The 25,245-nt window shown below is 43.4% G+C and overlaps 1 protein-coding gene across 2 annotated transcripts in view; it reads right to left on the bottom strand.

Moving 5' to 3' along the window:
• AMFR (autocrine motility factor receptor) overlaps nt 1-25,245 on the bottom strand; it is a 50,179-nt gene that overhangs the window by 3,423 nt on the left and 21,511 nt on the right. Inside the window, exons 5-13 of one of the 2 annotated variants that reach the window (XM_075940402.2) lie at nt 18,313-18,353; nt 17,379-17,511; nt 16,474-16,607; nt 14,741-14,851; nt 10,892-11,082; nt 7,832-7,935; nt 5,748-5,864; nt 4,139-4,222; nt 492-673 (exon numbers count right to left, since the gene is read on the bottom strand). In XM_075940402.2, coding sequence (XP_075796517.2) covers nt 492-673; nt 4,139-4,222; nt 5,748-5,864; nt 7,832-7,935; nt 10,892-11,082; nt 14,741-14,851; nt 16,474-16,607; nt 17,379-17,511; nt 18,313-18,353 — 1,097 coding nt within the window. Of the gene's footprint in view, nt 1-491; nt 674-4,138; nt 4,223-5,729; nt 5,865-7,831; nt 7,936-10,891; nt 11,083-14,740; nt 14,852-16,473; nt 16,608-17,378; nt 17,512-18,312; nt 18,354-25,245 lie in introns of both variants that reach the window. The other variant, XM_075940401.2, reaches the window with a different exon arrangement.

A 25,245-nucleotide genomic window follows, 5' to 3' on the forward strand; every position in this document is an offset into this window, starting at 1 on the left:
TTGAGTTGCTACTTTACTAGTCACTCCCCCGCCCCTTGCTGCCTCTGATACAGAGGCAGCAATGGGAGAGCAGGAACTGGTGCTGGCGGGAGCTGGCTTAAAAGTCTCCATGGTGGGGGAGATGGGGAGGCAGAGGCACAGTGGGGGACCCGGCACAAGCCGGGAGACGCTGCGTCTCTGCTTTTTAAATGTAGTAAAGAGCCTGGCAGCTCTTATTACATTTAGAAAGCAGAGACGCAACATCTGGGACCGGGCGCAAGACAGGACTCAGCTCTCCTGGATCGCGCCTGGTCCTAGACAGCTGCGTCTCTGCCTTTTATACACCTAGCGGCTCTTACTACATTTAAAAAGCAGAGCTGCAGCGAACCCCCTTATCAACTAATAGCTTTCTAACCGCTATTTAACATCTCTAATTACAATCTACACAAACTGCACTTGACCTGGCTAGGCTAATTAATGAGACAGTACTGTGTGTCGGGCAGTGAGCATACTTGCGAGCTTGCTGCAGCAGGTCTTCCTTCCGCTGAACTAACATACGCTGCCTTTCATCAGCGGACTTGGAGAAGCGACTTCCTCGGGCCTCAAAATCTTCTGTCTCACTGGGCTCTGCTTCCATTTCACTGAACTCCATTTCTTCCAGCCTTGAACTGAGTTCAAGTGGCGCTCTTTCAGTCTAGGATAATGATAGGAAAGCAAAAAAACATGGGGCTTTCTACATCAGAACAATAATCAACAGCCTAACCTCAGCGCTATTAGATACAGAGACATCAGTGCAGGGATGAGGGAGGGGAGGGAGGCTGCTCCGCAGGAGCCGGTACACGCTTGCAGGATCAAGCCTTAAAATATAGTAAATTCAACCCCAACATTTTTCATACCACCAAAATGCTTTTAATAATAATGAGCAACACAACAGAGGCACAAACATGAAACATCAACAGCTAGCTCATGTAACCTAATTAAAATCAGCCATTATAGTATGAGAGCAAGCAACATGATACAGTCTCCCGCAGTATTCTTGCCAGCAAATTAAGACAATATGGATTGGATAAATGGACTGCAAGGTGGATAGAAAGCTGGCTAGACTGTTGGGCTCAACGGGTAGTGATTAACAGCTCCATGTCTGGCTGGCGGTCGGCTTCAAGTGGAGTGCCCCAAGGATCGGTTCTGGGGCCAGTTTTGTTCAACATCTTTATTAATGACCTGGCTGAGGGGATAGATTGCACGCTCAACAAGTTTGCGGATTACACTAAGTTAGCGGGAGAGGTAGATATGTTGGAGGGCAGGGATAGGATCCAGAATGATCTAGACAAATTGGACGACTGGGCCAAAAGAAATCTGATGAGGTTCAACAAAAACAAGCGCAGAGTCCTGCACTTGGGACAGGAAAGTCCCAAGCATTGTTACAGGCTGGGGATTGAGTGGCTAGGCAGCTGTTCTGAAGAGAAAGACCTGGGGAAAACAGTGGATGAGAAACTGGATATAAGTCCACACTGTATTCTTGAAGCCAAGAAGGCTAAAGGCATGTTGGGCTGCATTAGGAGGAACACTGCCAACAGACCTAGATAGGTCTGATTATTTCCCTTTATTTAGCACGGTGAGGCCACATCTGGAGTAGTGTGTCCAGTTCTTGGCCCCCCATTACAGAAAGCATGTGGACATATTGGAGAAAGTCCAGTGGAGGGCAACCAAAAATGATTAGGGGGCTGGACCACATGACTTACGATGACAGGCTGAGGGATTTGGGCTTATTTAGTCTACAGAAGAGAAGAGTGAGGGGGGGATTTGATAGCAGCCTTCAACTTCCTGAAGGGAGGTTCCAAAGCGGCTGGAAAGAGGCTGTTCTAAGTAGTGACAGATGGCAGAAGGAGGAGCAATGGGTCTGAAATTGCAGTGGGGAAGGTCTAGGTTGGATATTAGGAAAAACTATTTCCCTAAGAAGGTGGTGAAGCATTGGAATGGGTTACCTAGGGAGGGGGTGGAATCTCCATCCCTAGAGCTTTTTATGTTCCCAGGCTTATTGGTTAATCTTAACAACTACATGCACTCCCCCCACTTGCTGACTTTGTATCAGAGGCACCAGTGTGTGTGTGGGGGGGGGGGGAGCAGGTGGGGGGCAGGCTTTTAAGCCATGTCTCTGCCAAGCCAGTCCTGCACCCCCCTTGCTGCCTCCCAAAGAGGCAGCAGAAGGCTGGGGGGCAGGTGGAATGTCGGCACAGCCCCTGTCCGTGGAGAGCTCGGGCCCTCCGCAGATAGCAGCTGCTTGCACCCGTGTTTTTAAACTAAATAGAGGGGGCTATTTAGGGATTTGGGGCAAATGGGTCAGGGATGATACTTGGTCCTGCCATAAGGGCAGGGGACTGGACTCAATGACCTCTCAAGGTCCCTTCCAGTCCTATGAAATAGGTATATCTCCAGATAAGTATAAAAAGTTTTTTCTAAAATCTTCCTTCCCCAGATTAAGCTCATTACTTCCTGTCCTAATGAGATTGAACTCATGTGAAAGGCCCTTGTGACTAACTTCTCTGTAAGCACGAACAGATACAGGCTGAGTAGCAGCACTGCAAGCTTCCTTCACACTACTGAAATATGATTCAAGCTTGACCTAATGGCACACACATGAAAGCTGAGAGGGCAATGCCATCTCCATGGCTAATTTACTGTTTTGGGCCTCAGATAAGACAGTTAAGAGCCCATTCCACATGATGGTTGCCTGACCAGCAGGAACAGAATGGACACTTCCAACTCACTTCCCATGACCCTACAGTCATCACTGGTAAGAGACCTGAGATGAAATTCACATCCAGTCACTTATGGGAGAAAAAGATCCCTTGATCATTATCCCTAGCCTATTATTGAAAGTTAGCCAGCACATCCTCTCTCAGGTCAATGGGATCAGATTAAAGTGCTTTAATTGGGGTTTTGTTAATTATTTTAAAATAAAAAACTTTGAAAGTACTGCACCTATATTTTCCACTTCTAAAGCTTTTCCGGTGATTTAGCACAACAGCAGATCTCCACACAAAGATCCAGAACTTCAGTACAGAAAATGAAAAGGTTCAAGTTCAACTCAACTCAATCAAAGCAAGAATAAATTTGTTCTTGCGATGTTCTGTATCAGGAGATGACAATACGAACATCCCAAAAGAAATCAGAGTAATTCCTAAACAAATATGAGAAGGTTTCCCTAAGTCAGTGGTTTTCAAACTGTGGGCCATGGCCACCTTGCAAGTGGGCCACAGCTCAAGCTCAGCCCTCCCTCCTCCTGCAGCAGGGAGCCCATGAAGGCACTCCAGCCTCCCCTCTCCGCCCCCGGGGATGGAGCGCCAGCACTAGCTTCCCGCTTGGGGGGTAGGAGGGGAAGAAAGCCCAAGGCTCCTCAAGGATCCAGCTCATGGGGAAGAAGTGGAGTCAGAAGTGGCTCTGTGTGCTGCCGCTTCCCTTCCCTCAACGAGGGGGGAACAGCAGCACACGGGATGTGCTGCCTGGAGGCTTTCCTCGCTGCTTCAGCCAATGGGAGCAGTGGGAGACCGGGCCTGGGAGCAGGGCGGGGGGGGAGGAGGGCTCCCTTCCCCTCATGCCCAAACCCTGCACCATCACCCCCAATGCACCCTCCCTGGTGAGACCCCCTCATCCCAAAACCTACTCGTGCACCCTCCCCCCCCCAGCCACACACCCCTACCCCCAGCCTGCTCCTGCATCCTCCCCCCGGCCAGACACCAATGCGTCCAAGATCTATCTGTCCATCTCCCTCCCTGCCCCACAACAACATGAAAAAAGTCCCATACTTGAAAAATCCACTCATTAAAAGGGACAACATCCAAAAAGAAAATAAAGAATGGCGCTCTCATCCTCCCTCCAAGGGATTACTATGCTCTGCAACTCTCCAACACCTTTCCCTCCCCAGACATGAAACAAGGTGAAAAAACATCCTATCCATCACAGTCACATGAGAGACTACTGAGCTTTAGAATGCAAGCCTGACATTTTCTGCACAGGTGTCACCAATGTGCACCTCTGGCCCAGGGACTGAATAATACACACCAGCAGTTTACTGGTACTCTTGGCTGTTAGCATTCCTTTCTCCGTTAATTTGTTTTCCTTTTACTGACATGCTTGTGTGATTTTTGAGCCAGCTCACCTGAGTAGTAATTTCTGCTTCCTCCTGATCAGAATTATGCCTTTCCACTGGACTGTTTGATGTGGCTCTACCACCATCCGGACGCTACAATACAAGCAACAAAGATTTAATATACAAACATGAAATGCATTTATTTTTGCAAGAATAAATTCAAGTTCTGTCTTACAACTCACAGCCCGTTGTACTCTATTATAAACAGATAAGTTAACAAGAAAGAGTACACAGCTGAAAGTGTGAGAGAGACAGAATTACAGCTGTTTCTCTTCACACACAAGTGGAACTTACCTACCAGGTACTAAAATAGTTTCTGATACGTGCAGCACCAGAATCAGGCATTACTACTAACAGGAATGTGATTCCCAGACTGTTTTACTGCAGCCCAGGATAAGTAAGAAGAACTGGACATTATTTTCCTCACACTTTCCTTATAGAAACTCCTCCTCAATGATATAACTCAATCATACATCGGCTGAGAAAGTAACTGCAAATGTTATAAAGCTAGAATGTGAGTGACGTGAAGCTTTGAAACATTCTGAGAAAAATCACCATGTAAGATGAAATTTGTTATATTTGTTTTTAGCCCATGTGGTGACTTTGCTATATGAAACTGAAAACATGGTGCTTCTGGAAAAGCAGCAACATTCCATGAAAAAAAGGGTTAATACAACAATACTCAATAAAGACTCAATAATCATACTCACAAAACCCACAGCATTAGGATGCCAGTCAACTTCATACAGTAGAGGTAAGCAACGAGGCTGACAGAATTACCGGGCCCCTAGGCAAGGTGGGGGAACCTCAGCTCTGCACTCCGGGAAGGGGTGGGGCCTCGAGCAGAAAAGGCAGGACTGAGGCTGCCAGCCTTCAGCACTGCCTGGACTGTGTTCCCCTTTGCCAGCCCTTACCACCACCAGGGCTCTGGCAGTGATTTAAAAGCTCCAAGCCCTTGCCCTGTTTCCCCAAAGATAGTAGGCCTCTAGTTAAGACATTCAAATTTAATCCTATCTTAGAATACTAAATGCCATATTCTGTGCAAGGGCACCAGTGTTAGGGTGGCAAAAGGAATGGCTTGACATTTATGCAGGTGCATCTGTATAAAAAAGTGCAGTAACCCCACGACCTGTTAGTGCTAATAGATAAAAAACAAGAAAGAATTGAAGAATCAATGTTACATGTTCCTAGTTTGTTCTTAACATTCTCATCTGTGATTAACCAAGGGTGGAACCTTTTTTGGGTCAGGGGCCACTGACTCAAGGAAAAGTCAGTTGGGGGGCAGCACACAAGTGAGAAGCCAAAAAAACCTCCAAAAAACCCTAAACCCATGAGATGGCCTCTGACTGAGAAGGAGAAAGACACTCCCCACATTCCACTCACACACTAGAGCCTAATGGGGTCCAGGCTAGTAGATTTTGTGTGCTCCAGTCCCTCAGTAGGTGTGCACTCCCCAATGCTATGAGAGAAGCCCTGAGCCTTGGAGGCCAGATCCAGGTAAGCCGGAGGCCGCATCCAGCCCCCAGGCCTGATGTTCCCCACCCCTGCTCTAAACCATTGATAGAGCATGATCCTGTCAGGACAAGATCTCATGACTGACCTGTGTAGGGAAAGGTACCTGGATGCGCCCCTCTAAGATGTTGTCGGTTGTTATTTCTACAGAACGTGTCAGCTGGAGATCCTGTAGAACTATATGGTAAGGAACCTGAGGGAACATCTCTTGAATCTGATGGGCCTGTAAAAAGCAAAATTTATAATATGAAAATCTGTGTGCAAAGTGTCTCCAAAACAAGTATTAATGGAAGGTATCTCAAAGACCCAAATTTTCGCTGCATAGTTTGTATCTGCAGTGATCGCAATTCCATCCCAGTTGCGGTAAATGTGCAATTACAATAACTACAAGAGCAAATGGGACCCAGCTGTTCTCCCTTTCTGTCTCAAAAAAAGGCTGAGAACAATTGCCGTTTGTCCCATGCTCTCAGGAACCAAAAATGAGAAAGCGGATGCTTATCAGTTAATGCTATTGGCTACATGCATCCCTCCCCCTTCTGCCAGTAAATGTTTTAGCAGGTTGGTCAGCAGCCTGGTTTAGTCCTGGCTTGCGCTGGATCCTGGGAGCTACTCCTGCTGCAACTCCACACTGAAGATATTTAGGATCTAGCTGGGCAGGCAGCCCAGCTCAGTCCCAGCTTGCGATGGATCCCAAGAGCTACCGCCACTGGGGCTCTGCATAAAAAGTCATTTATGAGCCAGGCATGTTGGGTCCTGGGAGCTACCCCCGCTGTGGATCTGCATAAAAAGTCATTTAGGTGGCAGGCAGGCAGGCAGGCAGCCTAGCTCAGTCCCAGCCTGCACTGGGTCCCGAGAGCTACCCCTGCTGAGCTGTCTTGATAACTCCTAGGTGTAGAAAAATATTATAGGACCAGTACAAGTGCTTTCAGGATCAGTAAACCTTCCCTTTGCCTGGAAAGAAAAAAAGCCAATGCAAATAGTGTGTGTGGGATAGTGGAGAGAAAACCAGGCACATACTGGATGGCACTTTTAACTAGTTCACAAAGAAACAGATACAGCACAGATGTTCCCCACTCTGGCACTTTGAGTGTAGAAAGTTGGACTCTGCAAGAGACTTTAAAATACTTTGCCACTAAAGGCTTCTGTTTAAAAACTTCCCAGGGTCACAGATTCCCTGACCATGGATAGTAAGCTGACACCACCCAAATGTAAACCCACCTTGAGAACCCAGGAAGACACATTTGGAATTTCCTATGGGATCCCTCAAGTTCTTTAACATTCCCTTTGGAGCGCACTTAAAAAAAAACACCTCTAATTTTCTTAATAGCCAACCTTGCAGTCTTAGCCACACGTACACAGAACCCCCTCCTTTCTAGGACACAGGAATCAGATCATGGTCTTAAAAAAGGTGATTTTTATTAACAAAAAAGAAAAAATACTTGATTGTTAGGTGTTATAGAGCAACTGAAAAGAAAGAAAGATTTATGCATAGAGAACTACTTCCGTGAGATTCAGTTTAAAAGTTACAGTATAAAGAGGGAGGGGTAGTTACGTGTACTCAGCACAGAGAAGTCTAACAAACCCAAAAACAGAGAAAATAACCTGATTGCATCTGGTTCTTCCCTAGCCATGGATGTCACTGAATCCTCCATTCCTGTTTTCCTGGCTCAATTCATCTCTCCCAGCTCTGCTCTGGTTATACAAGGACTGCCACAAGAAGATCACTGATTCCAATTCAAATTACCCACAGGCTGTTTTCACTGGCTCTCCTGGCTTCCTGTCAACATTTGCTGTTTCCCTAACATTCCTGGAGCCTCTCTAAAACCCCTCCCCTTTAACACAACTCATAAAAACAACTTCCCTTTTTAGTAATCTGTGGCCAAGTAACAGATACAAGATTTCAGCCACTAATGGCCTCTTTCTTGGAATACTGTACAAGGGTTTGCTTCAGATAACATGAAGCAAAATTCTATTTAATTTCCATTTTAAAATGCATAATACTTAGGTTTACTAACACACTGGTCTTTTTCCTCCTATTAGACAATTTAAAGAACAGCGCTGAAATATATACAAATATGTATGACCCTTGTAAATTATTAGTCATCCTAAATAAAACCTCCATCTTATGTCATCCTGTTCAGCCAAAACAGACTTACAGGCATGGGAGCACAATCTATTAATCAGTCTTACCATAGCATTAAGTTGTGAGTTGCTTGCTTGTGCAATACCCAGGATATTAGTAGTGTGCATCACTTCCACTGAAAAACTGGGCAGCCAGCTAGCAATTCTAGAGCCTAAGAGCAAGAAACCAAAAGAAAAATCAGGCACAAATAAAAGAAGTTTTCAGTGATATGAGCTTTTTCATAGGTATTTAATCCATCATCTATAATTACACAAAATGAATAAAGGGAAATTTATAATGGATTCCATTCTAAGCATGTCTGCCAAATGGCGAAGGCGGCAGGATCCAAGATAAACACATCTCTCTCCCCATTACTGTCCCTATTTGTTTGAAATGTACATATTAACATTTCACTAAACCAGCCACTGTGGCTGATCTTTCACAATAACTGTAGCACTTTTATTTTTAAACAAAAACTGGTCTGGGAGGAGGACAGCATTTAATAGTTTGGGGGCTATCAGAGAACAGGGATATAAGTGAGTAGTCAAATAGTCAACGACCAGAGTACTCGCTTCCCCCACCCCTTGCTGCCTCTTTATCAGAGGCAGCGAGGGGAGAGGAGGAATGGGAGCTAGTGCTAGGAGGAGCCGGCTTAAAAGCCAGTTCCCCCCAGCAACGTCTCCATGGTGCTGCCTGCCCCCTCCCCCTACGCTGCTGCCTCTATTAGAGGCAGGAACGGGGCGGTGGGGAGTAGAGGAGGCTGCCCCCGAACAGGGGCTGCTGGAGCCAGCCCAAGCCCAGCTCATTTACTACAGTTAAAATGCAGAGCTGCAGCGGTCCTGGCTCTGTTTCGGCTCGCACCAAGTCTGGAACTTGCCCCCACTGTGTCTCTGAAGTTTAAAAGTAGTAGGACATTAACTCCATTACAGCACCAGTAAATATAGTTAAATTCCAAGAGTAAAAATACCTTGTTCAAAAACAAAGGGAAAAAGCTCTAGGATGAAATTCAGCTCTAGTTGTAAAGGGCTACAACTGCATCAATTTCAATGGAGATCTGCCTGCTTATAAGAGCTAAGTTTGGCCCCTGTTCTTTCATAATCATGCTGCTAGTATCCCTGGGAAAGTGCTGCTATGCAAGAGCATGGAGCAATAGTGCTGTGTGATCCTCCACCTCTTCCTGTGGCAATTACTGGATCAGGCCTACTTGAGTATGGAAAGTGGATAAACCCTCATTCCCATTCTTTATTGGTCCATGCCTTGCTATAAGCAACTTCCGGTCTTGCCTTCATAGCAATTTCAATGGTCTCTCATGTGAGTATGTGGGGAGGGGAGCTTCTACTTAGGAGAGTGTCCTTAGGAGAGACAAAACTAACACAGAAAATAGAGAAGGTGCAGAAAACAGTTTGCAGTGACATGTGGGTGCACCCAGCAAGGACCTGACTTTCTTCTCTTGGTTCTCTTGATTTGTAAGATGTGAAATTAAAAATATTACACAAAGATTCATTGTGTGACAGTGCAGCATTGAAGTCAGAATGCCTGCTATGAGCATGCTTGGAACTCTCCTTGGGGAAAGCCCAATTGCCGCTGCCTGGAACACACACTTAAGTGAAGCTTTAAAATTACTATCAAGTGTTAACATTTCCCATCAGTTGTGGAAAGACATGCTGATGCCAAAGCTAACAAAAATTTGGAAGAACCTTTGCACTAATGGGCTTTTTCTGCACCAGAAATAGCTTTTATGTACCAGCATACTGGGGAACAGTGTGACCCAGAACCACTGGCAAGTCTTTGTGCATATAGACAATATATTACACACGATAAATTAATGAAGCTACCAGGACCACCTACCCATAATGATCAACTCAATTTTGAACATATGCTTTTAGTTAAGATCAAACTTTATTAGGCCTCTGTAGAATTTTCTGTGGCTCATGGTTTGCAAGACTCTTCCAAGTTTTGGCTAGTTAATGGAGAGTAGATGGTAAGTATAATTTTGGTGAAAGCCTCCAGTACATTCATGTTAACATATAACAGTCTTTCAAGAGCAGCCACTGATTAGCAAACAATCTGGATGGCAGACAAACACTAAGCATTGTTTGGTCTGCCAATAAGCATGAGAATATATGCAACAAATAACAGTTCTAGAATTGTTAATCCTGCAGAACTCTAAATGGCTACTCTCTTGGCCTTGAGTTGCAGGAGGAAAGGAGCTCTCAGAAGTCTCTACGGCTGTGGTCACCAACCACATCGGGATCTACCAGTAGATCTTGGAGCCTCTGATGGGTGATCCTGACTGGTTTGGCTGGGAGACTATCAAGGCTGGCACTTCAGCTGCCACTTCAGCTGCTCCTGCCCAGAGCCTCAGAGCTGCCTCTGAGAGTTTCCTGCTTGTTTTGCAGGGTGGGGGAAAACAGAAGCAGGGGGGCACTGATGTCTCTCTGTCCCCCTCTCCTGTACCCCATATCCACAGAGGAAGGAGGGCGGGGCCTCAGCAAATGGATGGAGCTGGGGTAGATCCTAGATTGATTTAAATTCAAAAAGTGATCTTGTGCTTAAAAAGGTAGGAGACCACTGCTCTACGGCTTTGGATAGTCTTAAAAGCATATGTTCAAGCCTCTTCAGAAGTGTGATGAAAGCAAGTGTAGGCATATGTGAACTAGCTTTCAGCTAGCACTAGCAGTGAAGCCATGACAGCAGCATTAGATGGCTAAGCCCACTGGAGAGCCTCAGTACATATTTGACCAGCTTCTTGTGCTGCTGTGGCTTCATTGTTATTGTTATATGTCTACATATGCTGCAGTCACACCTCTGATTGCAGTGCAGACCTGCCCTATGAATCAATATTCACTGTAACTAGAAGGAACTAGATGTCTGAGAAAGCTGAAGGGGAAAGGACATTTTTATATGGTTTAAGTGTATCCTGGACCACAGTGAGGATGCACTTGTACAGAAGGCTACTGCTCTTCTATTTTTCTGGATAAGATCAACTGTAAAAACTGTATCAGAGGGGTAGCCGTGTTAGTCTGAAGCATAACGAGAATTTCTGTGGCACCTTATAGTCTAACGGATTTATTGGAGCATAAGCTTTCATGGGCAAAGACCCACTTCATAAAACCTGGTTAACTAACCATCAAAGTGGAAGAAGTGATTGTGTTGGTTCAAGCGAGGTCTGCCTTCTGCTACTGCCACAGGTACCAAGTTCTCATCTAGGTTCTCTCTCTGATGGTCCTCCCTAACTCGGTGGTTGTCAGTGATATTGAGAGACATTCTGCAGGTGGGACAGGATGTGTCCTGTTCAAGCCAGGAGCGCAGGCATGAGCTGTTAAGAAACCAGGCAACAGAAAACCATAATCAGCACATACCATTTGTCTGAGGTATCAAAGACCATTGGTGCACCAAAAAGTTGCAGTGTAACAATCACACCTCACAATATTCTCCACAACACATTAATAGGTCTGATTGCTCTGTGACATTTTACAGACATCTTACCTGAAGCAATAGACTATCTAATCAGCTTCTGATGCCCATATCACTTGGTTTATCTTCTCAGCTCAAAACAAGTGAAACTATTCTTACCTTGCTTTTATACCTAGACTTCCAGACAGACCTTCTTCTGTCTAGAGAAGCTTTGAAGGATTTCACTTGCCCAAGTAACCCAGAACAAGTACATTTTTGTTTATAAGGAGACATTAAATGATCATTATCATAAAGACCAGGGGAGTAGATTTTGTGGCTGTATTGGTAAATCTTCAAGGCATTTTTAGGCAGACTGGTCTGGAATTAGCATTCCAACGTACTGTTATTATTTTTTTCAAACAGTTACCTTACTTATATTACTAACAAGGATCCTATCGCTTTGAAAATGTTATGGACTAAGATGTATTGATGCAAGCAATAATGCATGTATTTCCTACGTTCATCTACATCTACAACTCTAAGAGTCCCAGAACTTACAGGAATCTACTGAGTACTTTGTCTGCTTTCTGATTCAGACTGGTATGATTCAACTCCCTAGTCTACAATGAGAAATCATGCAGAATTCAAAACAGTATTTTGCTGCAGAAATTCAATACAATTTCTTATAAAATACTTGGTGCTCATATAAATACAGGAAACCCCTGAGTTGCGACTACCCGAGTTGCAACCCCCCGCACTTACAACTATTTTTTAAAGTGTGGAACAGGCCAACCCCCCCCCCCCCCCCCGACTTACATCCTCGGCTCGCATTTACGATGGCGCACGGCACCTATCGTCAATGAAGGTTTAAGTTACGATGCCCCCGACTTGCTACACTTCCCCGGGAACCAAACGCATTGGGGGTCACCTGTATACTTAATCAGAAGGTCTCAATATTCTTTACAGAGGCTCAGTATGTCTCACCCCCATTTTACAGGTGGTGAAACACAGTTGAAAGAAGATTTTCTAAATGCCAAACTACAAGCCAATGGCAAAGTCAAAACTATAACCCACGAGACTCAGTGCAAGTTCCCATTCCAGTGGATCAAACTGGAGCAGCTCCCACTGACCCTGTTTAAGTGATTAACAGGTTAAACAGAACGTTTAATTGGGTAACAGTAACACCAAAGTAGACATAAATTTAGCCAACTACATCAGGCTGGTCCTGATGCTGTTAGGGGTGTTAATGCTATAAAATCATCACTTACTGTAGCAAATAAGTGTTGAATATTGTAAGAGAGTAAATTACAACAAAGTTTACTAAAAATTAAGGATGGGCTTTTCAAAGACAAGTAAACCTAACTCCCACTGAAATTCAACAGGATTTGGGCTAACATGATTTGACCCTTTTGAAAGCACAGCTTAAAGGCACAAGTCTGAACTCAACTTACTGGATGAGGAAGGTAAGATAGTGACAGATGATGTGGGAAAAGCTGAAGTTTTCGAGGCTTTCTTTCCCCTGTCTTCACAGACAAGAGCAGCTCCCAGACTACTGCACTAGGCAACACACTATGGGAAGGAGGTGGGCAGCCCTCAGTGGAGAAAGAACAGGTTAAGAACTATTTAGAAAAGCTAGACATAAACAAATCCATGGGTCCGGATTTAATGCATCGGAGGGTACTGAGGGAGTTGGCAAAGCCTTTGGCCATTATCTTTGAAAACTCGTGGGGATTGGGAAAAATCCCGAATGACTGGAAAAAGGCAAATGTAGTGCCTGTCTTTAAAAAAGGGAAGACAGACAATTCAGGGAACTACAGACCAGTCAGCCTTACCTCAGTCCCTGGAAAAATCATGGAGGGGATCCTCAAGGAATCCGTTTTGAAGCACTTGGAAGAGGGGAATGTGATCAGGAATAGTCAACATGGATTCACCAAGGGCAAGTTATGCCTGACAAATCCTATTAGCTTCTATGTTGATGTAACTGGTTCTGTGGACATGGGGAAGTCAGTGGATGTGATATATCTTGACTTTAGCAAGGCTTTTGATACGGTCTTCCACAACATTCTTGCCAGCAAGCTAAGAAAATATGGATTGGAAAATATGGATGTCAGGTTGACGGTCGGTTTCTAGCGGAGTGCCCCAAGGATCGGTTCTAGGGCCAGTTTTATTCAACATCTTCATTAATGACCTGGATGAGGGGATGGATTGCACCCTCAGCAAGTTTACGGATGATACTAAGCTAGTGGGAGAGGTAGATAGGTTAGAGGGCAGGTCAAGTGACCTAGACAGGTTAAAGGATTGGGCCAAAAGAAATCTGTGAAGTCCAACAAGGACAAGCACAGAGTCCTGCACTTGGGATGGAAGAATCCCAAGCATAGTTACAGGCTGGGGACCAACTGGCTAGGTAGCAGTTCAGCAGAAATGGACCTGGGGGTTACACTTGACCTACGAGCAGCCTTCAACTTCCTGAAGGGAGGTTCCAAAGAGGGCAAGGAGAGGCTGTTCTCAGTAGTGAGGGATGGCAGAACAAGGACCAATGGTCTCAAGTTACAGTGGGGGAGGTCTAGGTTGGATATTAGGAAAAACGATTTCACTATGAATGTGGTGAACTACTGGAATGGGTTCCCTAGGGAGGTGGTGGAATCGCCATTCCTAGAGGTTTTTAAGTCTTGGCTTTACAAAGCCCTGGCTGGGATGATCTAGCTGAGGTTGGGCCTTCTTTGGGAAGGGAGCTGGACTCTATGACCTCCTGAGGCCTCTTCCAGCCTTATGATTCTATTATTCTAACCATGTGAATCCAGGCTGTCATCTATTTTTGTACATCTTGCACAAATGCGGACTCAGTTTACTCCACCACTTCCTAACTTTAAAAATAAATAGCTCTGCATTCTCCCATTTTTTGCTAGTAGCAAAAAAAGAAAAACAATGAAAAGAGAAAATCAATTCTTAAAGGGTATGAAAGTTAATTAATTACATCTGAATTTAAGTCATCCATTTTAACGTTGCCTCTCTCGCTAACATAAGTATGGCCATACTGGGTCAGACCAAAGGTCCATAGAGCTCAGTAACCTGTCTTCTGACTAACTGGCTCCATGCAGCTCAGAGTAAACCGTTTTAGATAAATGGAAAATAACTTTCTGAAGAGGAGAGCCTATTCTTCTCAAGTGCATAGCTGGTGATTAAATATTCATAGGGTTCTGTAGCTTTGTAAAAGGAGTTTCTGCAACAGCGACAAATTATCTCATTAGAGGCTTCTTGGAATGCAGATAAATATTTATGAAAAGGTTTGCAGTGAATGACAACAAATTAGCCCCGTAACCTCTGATTTGATTAATAACAGCTAGGAGACAGCCATGGAAGGAACTACAGGTTGAACTACAGGTTTTTGTATGTTTGTTGCACAAGGTTAAGGTGTCATTTCTGGGTTTTTAATCTAACACTCAAAAAAATAATAAATCTTCCTGGAAGAAATGAAAGGAGAGACAGAGGGAAAAAAACAAGCTTGTTCAAACCAAGAATCTATATACAGTAAGGTACTTTCTGCATTCAACTGAACACTTACATCTTCACCAGATACATACTTGTGGAAGAGGTGCCCACATGGGAGTTTACGGGCAGTTTGCATGGAGTCCCAGCAAATGGCACAGTCATCGTTATTGACAGCTAGCTCTTCAGGAGTTGCAATTGCAAACCTATAATATGAAAAGACAAACATGATCACTTCAATCACCTCTGCTTTTTAAATATAGCAAGAGCTGCCAGGAACAAATTGATAACCTTAACAGTAACAACTTTAAAAACAATGAATAGTCCTGCAGCACTTGAGAGACTAACAAAAAATGTAGATGATATCATGAAAGATGGGTCATTTTCCTGGAAAATGAGGGCTATCCTGGAAAATAACCCCTCACTCTCACAGGCTTTGGGAGACGGAGCAGTCCTTGCCCTACAGACTACCCCCTAACCTCAAACAAATTATTTCCAACAACCATGCAGCACACCTCCATCATACTCATCCAGGAACACACCCCTGCCATCAACTCCGGTGCCAACTCTGTCCACAGAGCCATACAAGCGACATCATCACAGGACCTAAACCTTGTATCAGAGGCTCATATAACTGCACATCCACCAATGTGATCTATGCCATCAAGTGCCAGCAATGCCTCTCTGCCATGTATATTGACCAAATTGTACAGGCTCTACCATGAAGGATTAATGACACAAATCAGATATTCAAAAAGGTAACACACAGAAACCTGCTGGGGAACATTTTAACTTGCCTGAGCATTCATTAATGGATCTCAAAGTTTTCATATTATTACAAGAAAATTTCAAAAAAACAGCATGAAAGGGAATCTGCAGAACTTAATTTAATTTACAAGTCTGATACCCACAATAGAGATTTAAACAAAGACCTTAACTGGATTAGACACTACATTCCATAACCTAAGGACATAAAAAGCCAACCACCGGGTATTTAAGAGTACTTAGAATCAACACTATCAGCTTCATTTAGCATGGACACTCTAATTGACTATTCCTTTCCCATTTTTTGTCTCCTTTCCTGTCCAACCCCATCCCCTCTCTTTCTCTGCTATTTACTTGGAACTCTGTCGACAAAAGGCATTATTCCTCGTAGAATGAGGTTTACTGCCGTCAACGTTATGTTGACAGAACTCGGCGGCAGTGTAGACGCAGGTATAGTTTTGTTGACAAAACTACATTTTTGTTGACAAAACCTTGTAAGTCTAGACACACCGTAAGGTGCTACAGGACTATGTGTTGTTTTTAAAGTTTTTTTCAATTACAGATTAACACAGCTACCTCTCTGAAACTTTTAAACAGTAACAAATCACCAGAACCAGATGGCATTCACCCAAGAGTTCTGAAAGAACTCAAATGTGAAACTATTAATTGTGGTTTGTAACCTACCCTTTAAGTCATGATCTCCTTGCAAATACTAATACAATATATACTGACACTGGAAAGGAGAGTAAAAGGCATTCACTTAGGCTATACAGTTTATCTGGGGAATGTTTAGGATCCATGCTATACAAAAACAAGTGAAACAGAGACCTGTAAAAACAGATAAAAGATCTCCTGGTTGGAAGCTTTCACCTTGTGTGTGTCACCAACTCAAAGAGTAGAAGCCCCAGAGCAAATTAACACATGGCTTCAGCTGGATCAGGAAATGTGTGTTTCACAAGCCCTTTATATTAACATATGGTAAATACCACAACTTCCTCACCCTCATTCATTTATCAGGAGGCTCTCCAACTCAGCACTTTAAACTCACTCATCATATGCTCACCTAGCTTCCATGTTCCCAACCACACGCAGGTAGTTCTTGTGACGACGGATTCTACGCTGAACCTCATGGAACAAATAACGCAGCTGCATAAAAATCACTAGGCTGGCCATCGACAACCAGATATTGCCAAATAGCTTTAAAACAAAACAAAACAGTATTCAGAAATGAATGCCAAGAAACTGAACAGAAAAATTGAAAAATGTGAAAATGCAGTACATGTCACACAAGTCACTATGGATAGCAAAGCAGAATGCTCCTGTCTGAATGGCTCTGAAAATTCCAATCTGGCTGCTGCAGCTGTTCCGCCATCACATGTAAAAATTTTGCCTGTAATTTATGTTTTCAAAGAAACATTTACTCAGACTTCACAACCTAGGAAGGGAGGAAAGTTTCAGTTACAAGATTACTTCTGCCTACGGGCACTGGATGAGGTTCTTACTAGCAGTAAGAAAAAAAATACAGAGAAAAAACAGTATTAACTCAGGTTATTTTGTATTCTACATTGAAATAGACTCACAAGAACTACCTCCAATTTACATTGTTGACACTATTTCAATAATGAAGTATTTATGACAAAAAAGTTACATTCACTTCTAACCAGTGTGATGTCTTTTGTTGGGGATGGAAATAATTTGTCTTTTGACAATTCAAGCCTGACATTATTCAAGTACATATCAGTTTGAAGTGAAACATCTGCAAAATACATTATACAGATAGTTATGCCAAAACAAAATGGTTTTCAGAAAGTTCAATGAAACAGGAATGCCAACAGAGCAATACTGCATTTCCATCTCCTTAGACACCTTCTATGTAATGTTCAGCCCATTATAAATTAAAAATGTGTGTCGCTAGGTCACTTATATTAAGACAATTATGTTTGCTTAACACTGACTAGTGTCACATACCAGCATGTGAATATGATGCATCAGGTCCAGTGAAAGCAAGGTTAGCTCCATGACAAAATCTGTATAATATACATATGTTCCCTTGCCCTCCCAGGTTCCTTCATGGTTGAGATCCCAGAGATGAATTACATAGCTGTAAGAGAAGAGAAGTCAACTTCATTATCAATAGTTTATATTTCTAAAATTTGAACTTGATTCTAACATTGTATGGATTTTACAATAGTTTTCTTTTCTCCTGCTATCTCTCCTCTTTCCATCATTCTTCAGTCTATCTTACTGACCTGACTAATTAATTCAACGTTATTAATAGCTTCAGGGGTTAGCTGAGTTAGTCTGTTACAGATAAAAACAACAAATGGTCTGGTAGCACTTTATAGACCAACAAAGCATGCAGATGGTATCATGAGCTTTCATGGACACAGCCCACTTCTTCAGATGACCGGAGTTATGAGTAGGGGATTTGAAAACTGGAAATAAATAGGAGAAGGGAAGGGGGGAGGGATAAGAGACTGATGCTCTGTCTCCCACCATAATAAGCAAGGCAATCAGAATTCAGCCCTTGGTCTTGGGATATGTTGGCATCAGAGACAAAGGATGTATCTGAATGTTCACTGAGATAATTTTGTATGCAATAAAAGCCAGCATACTGCCTGTTGTTATGCATTATGGACAACAATCAAATATATATTATCACAGGTTGCTAACTTTAAGCCCTATAGTTACATTTGAGTCCATTCTTCATACTATTATTCATAACTTCCTTAGTTGTATGTTCACTACTGATCTTTATTGAAAAATATGATCTACAATATATAATCTTTGTCCCTCTCAAAAAGTCCCATTTGCAAACAAACAAAAGAACTGAGTACCAACTTCAAAGTGAAGCACTTATCTGCACCAACATTTTGGCATGGGAAAAACATATGATACTTACCGTAAAATCACATGAGCAGTTCTCACCGTCACAAGGAGAGACTGTAGGGAAAAAAGGTCAGTCATTAATATACCTCCTCCCCATTTTACAGATAGGGATATTGAGACAGGGAGTGGAAGGAACTATGCAAGCAGTCATAATGGCTGAACCAGGAGTAGGGTTAAGGTCTCCTGACGCCAAACTCTTCACCCTGTCTTATGGACCATGCTGCCTCCTAAGGCCTTAATGTTCTAAAGTCCTGTCCATGCTAGCATCAGAACCCTGCTAGCTTCCTGAGCCATACATAGAACAATTCTCATCCCATTGTGGCCAGGGACTGAGTATGAAGCTCAAAGAAACTCTGATGCTTATTAGCAGCTAAAAGTTTCAAAAGGGAACAAGAATAGCACCTTTAAGTCATTTTCTTTCCTTTTGTTGAGGTAAATGTAATCATCCAGGAATAATTTCTCTCTCTAGTCCAAAGTAGTCTGGGCTGTGAGAAGAATTTAGTTATACCAGAAAGCAAGATTAAATCACGTGCCTATTCAAAAGGCAAACCTCCAGAAAAATTGTCTGAAATAGCACAACTAGCTTGTCCATCCCAATGGACTTTGGAGTGGTTTTCCATACATTCTCAACTTCTGAGAATCCCAGAATCTCCATCATTACCCTACCACATCTTTGCAGTCTCATGACACATAACCTGTGTCTTCCAAGCTAAGGACAGTCTGTCCCCACCACTCCTCAATTAACTGAAGGGGAGGGTATTGAGCACAAGGATGTACAGTACTGAGATTTCAGTGGATTTGACTGTGCATACGTTTTTATTAAAAAAAAAACACCTTCCACAGGCTAAAATTAAGCATAAAAAGGAGAGGATTGTTAAGAAATGCCAAACAGTACTTAAAGTAATAATATTGTAGTCTCGGTCCCTGTTTAGTGATTTTTTAAAAGTGCTGTTAGAACATTCTTTAGTATAAGCCTCCATCGTATCTGTTGGCTGCTTTCTTTCTTGGGCACTTTGGAATACATTTCTAGGATTTTCTTTACAATAATGCAGCCATTTGTCTGACTGAAATCTTCATATTTTATGACTGGCAAATCATCCAAGCAACACATCTAAAAGCAAGTAATGCTTTTACTTTTCAGTCTAAAAGCAAGTAATGCCAACAAATCCCTCAATACTATACTATGCCATAAAAAGTTAAGTCAGCCACACAACCTGTTCCTGTCTCACACACACGCTACAGTGAAAGCTTCTTATGTTGCTGATGCAATCACATACCAAACAACAGAAACAGAAAGGTCACTGTACTTGTTCTCAAGATATTTTACAGGAAACTTTTCTGAGTATGCCAATGTGCAAAAGTAAACATACAAATTAAAACCCTGTGGTGAAACAGAACGATAATAAGATCTGTTTGATGGATAAGATGTTGAGCATGGATTTAAGACAAAGCCAGGATATGGCATAATATGTCTGATGAAGAAAACATCTGTCAAAGGAAAGCTCAAAGAATTTAGGCCCCACCTTTTAGCTATATTAAGAATTGTAATATGATGGTCTGTGTGCTATGGAGTCTAAATAGTTTATTTTAATTCACCACTTTATTATAACGATATTTGTGCTATTTAGTGCTCAGGGAGCAAGAACAACAAAATTAAACAATATGGCCAATACAAAATTAGGTGAAGTGATCCCTGTATGGTATGTAGAATCCATAAACACACACTGATCTAACAAGGATGAAGGAGGTTACATTGAAAACAAAATATTGTATCACTAGTTAATGCACATCTACAATTGAGTTTTTAAATGCAGAAAAGGGCATTTACTTTCCCCTGGCACCTGCAACAGCCCAAAACAAAAGAACACTGCCTGTATATCTCTACTTCTGGGAAAAGGATGAAAGAACAAACTCATTAGTCATATTGCTTAATCCACTACTGGAAAACACTCAGATCCTATAGTGAGGAGTATGGTACAAGAACCTGCACAGAATTATACTTCTATCTAGCATCTAGAACATGGAGACCTGGGAGATGGGTCAGAAACGGTAGGGAGCATGGGCTATAATGGCAGAGAGAAAGGAGGATCAGGGCAAACCTGGGAGGCAAGGTCAAATCAGTATCTTAGATGCCTATATACAAATGCGAGAAGTATGGGTAATAAGCAGGAAGAACTGGAAGTACCAATAAATAAGTACAATTATGACATTGTTGGCATCACAGAAACTTGGTGGGATAATACACGATTGGAATGTGTGTATGGAAGGGTACAGCTTGCTCAGGAATGATAGACAGGAAAAAAGGGAGGAGGTGTTGCCTTATATATTAAAAAAGAACACACTTGGAGTGAGGTGGAGATGGACATAGGAGACGGAAGTGTTGAGTCTCTCTGGGTTAGGATAAATGGGATTAAAAACAAGGGTAATGTCATGCTAGGAGTCCACTATAGGCCACCTACTCAGGTGGAAAAAGTGGATGAGGCTTTTTTTAAACAACTCACAATATCATCCAAAGCCCAAGATTTGGTGGTGGTAGAGGACTTCAACTATCCAGATATATGTTGGGAAAATAACACAGCGGGGCACAGACTATCCAATAAGTTCTTGGACTGCATTGGAGACAACTTTTTATTTCAGACGGTTGAAAAAGCTACCGGGGAGAAGCGGTTCTAGATTTGATCCTAACAAATAAGGAGGAACTGGTTGAGAATTTGAAAATGGAAGGCAGCTTGGGTGAAAGTGATCATGAAATCATAGAGTTCACAATTCTAAGGGAGGGTAGAAGGGAGAACAGCAAAATAGAGACAATGGATTTCAGGAAGGCAGAAAGGTATAACAAGTGGGGTTCTGCAGGGGTCTGTTTTGGGACCGGCTCTCTTCAATATCTTCATCAACGATTTAGATATTGGCATAGAAAGTATGCTTATTAAGATTGCAGATGATACCAAGCTGGGAGGGGTTGCGACTAATCTGGAGGATAGGGTCATAATTAAAAATGATTTGGACAAATTGGAGAAACGGTCTGAGGTAAACAGGATGAAGTTTAATAAAGACAAATGCAAAGTGCTCCACTTAGGAAGGAACAATCAGTTTCACACATACAGAATGGGAAGTGACCGTCTAGGAAGGAGTACGGCAGAAAGGGATCTAGGGATTATAGTGGACCACAAGCTGAATGAGAGTCAGCAGTGTGATGCTGTTGCAAAACAAAAAACAAAAAAAAACCATGATTCTGGGCTGCATTAACAGATGTGTTGTAAGCAAGACATGAGAAGTCATTCTTCCACTCTACTCTGCACTAGTTAGGCCTCAGTTGGAATATTGTGAGCACCGCATTTCAAGAAAGATGTGGAGAAACTGGAGAGGGTCCAGAGAAGAGCAACAACAATAATTAAAGGTTTAGAGAACATGACCTATGAAGGAAGGCTGAAAGAATTGGGTTTGTTTAGTTTAGAAAAGAGAAGATTGAGGGGAGACATGATGATAGTTTTCAGATGTCTAAAAGGGTGTCATAAGGAGGAGGGAAAAAACTTGTTCATCTTGGCCTCTGGGGACAGAACATGAAGCAATGGGCTTAAACTGCAGCAAGGCAGGTTTAGGTTGGACATTAGGAAAAAGTTCCTAACTGTCAGGGTAGTCAAACACTGGAATAAATTGCCCAGGGTGGTTGTGGAATCCCCATCTCTGGAGCTATTTAAGAGTAGGTTAGAAAAATGTCAGAGATGGTCTATCAGAGATGGTCTAGACAGTATTTGGTCCTGCCATGAGGGCAGGGGACTGGACTCGATGACCCCTCGAGGTCCCTTCCAGTCCTAGTATTCTATGATTGCATAACATTTAAATACCAATGATCAGACAGGGAGTTATGTGTGAACTGTAACACATTCAATACAGCCAAACTAGAGTTGCTGTCAGAACCACACCTGTATGTCCTGCCTTTTATACTATTACATTTCAACCCAGTGTTGTATTTATGTAATTCATTTGCATTAAATTTCCTTTAACTGAAAAAAGTTATAGAAAAAAGAGGCTAACTTGATACAGGGATGTTAAATATAGTGTAATTGAATACTCGTGTAACTGCATTAAATCTTACTATTTACACAACAATTCGATAGTCCCCAGGGATAAGGCTGTTTAAAAAACAGTTCCCTGTGCAGACTGGCTGCCTGCCACTTTGTGCTCCTGCCTATGATATAGAGGCAGCAGCGTGGGGTGGCAGCACCCCTATCCATGGGGTCTGAGCTCCCAGCAGACTGAGGCTGGTCCAGCAGCAGGTCCCACCCGTGGAGGGTCCACGCTCCCTTCAGACAGAGGCCACTGCAGGGGGAAGGAACAGGGGAGACTGCTGCGAAGCAGCCTCTGTCTGCAGTGGCCCAGGCTGGCTGCAGACAGAGGCTGGTCCCCGGCAGTACCCCCTGTCCACAGAGGGTCTGAGCTACCCACGTACTGAAGCTGGAGCAGCCTCTGTCCTCGGGGAGCCCAGACTCCGCCAGGGAAAGAGGCTGCTCTTGGGGTCCAACCTCTGACCATGGCGGGACCAGGCTCATCGCGGACAGAGGCTGCTCTGTGGAAGGCAGCGCAGCATTTGTCTGCAGGGAGCTGTGGACAGGGTCTGCTGCCAGGGACCAGCCTATGTCTACAGCCAGCCGTGGACAGCTGCTCCTTCACAGGGCAGAGGAGGGGCAGATGGCACCACGGAGCTAGTGCTGGGGGGAACCAGTTTTTAAGCTGGCTTCCACAAGCGCGGGCTGCCTGCCTGCCCCCCTTGCTGCCTCAGTAGGAGGCAGCAAGGAGGGGCAGGTGGGTCTGCAGAGCTGATATGCGTGGAGACCCAAAAGCTGGCTCCCTGTGCGTATCACCTTCAGCCTTCCCCCCCTCACTCTCTGCACTGCTGGCTCTCTGTCACAGGCAGCAGCGCAAGGGTGGGAGGACAGGTGGATCTGGTGCTCATGGGGAGCCTAGGCTTATTGGTTAATCCTGTACTCAGTAAATGCTAACATCCCTAATTTGATAGGATATGCTTGGTTGTTTATCTGGAGCACTGCACTTTAGTATGTTAAACGTTATTTGAAAGTAACATACTGCTCTTTAGACTTGCCAGGTCCTTTCAGAACACAACACTACTTCCCCACATGCACATTAGGGATGTTAAAAAGTACTTACTTAAGTTACCATGTAACCACTGAAAATCTACAAAGCTTATACTGAAGAGTCAGCAGCGCAGCTGGCTCCTCAGGAGCATAGCCCCACGCCCAGGGAGCCAGCTGCGATGTGGGCTGTGCAGCATAATCTTTATACTGCAGAGCCCACAGCACAGAGCCAGCTCCCCGGGAGCTGGTGTGCGCTGGAAGCACAGATGACAGTAGGTGCCCTGGGAGTGGGGCTGGAAGCCAGCGTGTAACTGTTAATAGTAACCAATAAGCCTAGGCTCATCAGTTAATTTTTTAAATGGTTATACTATTATCTCTCTAATTCACACGCCTCCTCACAACTCATCTCTGACATCCTGATGAGAAGAGAGGGGGATAGGGAACACAAAGAGAAAAAACCCTAGCTAGAATCTGAAAAAAAATCACTTACATGACTCTAGTGAAAACACAAGGGACTAAAGCTAAATCAATGTTTGCAAAATGAGAAGAGAGACTAATAGGATACAGGTTGAACCTCTCTAGTCAGGCAACCTCAGGACCTGACTGGTGCCAAACCAGACAATTTGCCAAAGCAAGGGAGATCAGTATTATAGAGAGTGGGTCAATCTCTCTCTCTTTCTCCCCCCCCCACCAACGTGAATAAATGGAATACTGTACCACTTGCAGTGATGCATAATAATATATGACTGTACTGATGCACTCTATATGAGTCTATGCCTACCCAAGATTTATCAACTTTCTTCATATCAAAGTGTTAGTGTTGTTACACAATTTTACTGTTTTGGCACAAGAAAATAAGTAGATAAAGCATAAACATTATGCTTATGCTTAGTGGTATTAAGCACTTCTGCTACTTGCTGGTCTCTTAGACATTTAGGGGTGAATTAGAGGCAAATAAAAGTCAGGACTGTTGGCTGCAAAAAACATTATGGGACTGTAGGAAAGTTGGTCACACCCATAATGAACAAACATTTGACTAACTAAAATCATGCTAGGACACAGATGTTGCCGGACCAGAGACATTCAACCTGTACTTTTAAAAATCCAGTGCAATTAAATATACACAGATGCAAAATAGTTGGTAGTGTCCCTTTTAAGTGTCACACAGACAAAAGTTTTCTGCTGCAGTTTTTACTACTTTTTCCTTTAAGTTTGAGGATCATCACTATATGTTCAGAGGCCTACAGAAAAGAACGCGAGTAGACCTCTTGAGACTCAACCTTGCACGCACACACAAGTAATTTCAAACACGAGTACAGGCTCACTGAAATCAAAGACTCCACTCATGCAAGCAAGTTCTGTCAGGACAGCGGCCATAACTTGTTAATAAGGCCTGAGCACCTATATCAATTCATTTATACTTCTTGATTTTTCAATAATTTGTTTTTAAAAATACAATGGTATGAGAGATGCATCTGTTTTTATCTCAGTGTTAAACTTCAGACGGCAAATCATCTTTGCCTGCAGAGGCGATAGCCATGATAAATCCGTTCAGTACTGCTTACTTTTGGTACAGCTGAAATCAAGACATCTGTGTACAAGAAAAATTAATGAGCCTGGTTCATCTACTATATATTTGAGAGAGTTTGTCTGTTTGTTCAAGAAATCCTCCTAAATGGTAAGAGCTAGGAACACCAAATTCCATACACCAGTGGTCCCCAAAGCAGTGCCTGCAGGCACCATGGCGCCCACCGGGGCATTTGTGCGCGCCCGCCAAGTGACTAGGGCAGGCCCAAGCCATTCTTGCGTCCCGGGCGCACGGCGCATGAGTGGCCCCGCCCCCGGACACCCAG

The sequence above is a fragment of the Pelodiscus sinensis genome, chromosome 12 (assembly GCF_052426305.1).
Source record: "Pelodiscus sinensis isolate ZL-2025 chromosome 12, ASM5242630v1, whole genome shotgun sequence".
NCBI lineage: Eukaryota > Metazoa > Chordata > Testudines > Trionychidae > Pelodiscus > Pelodiscus sinensis.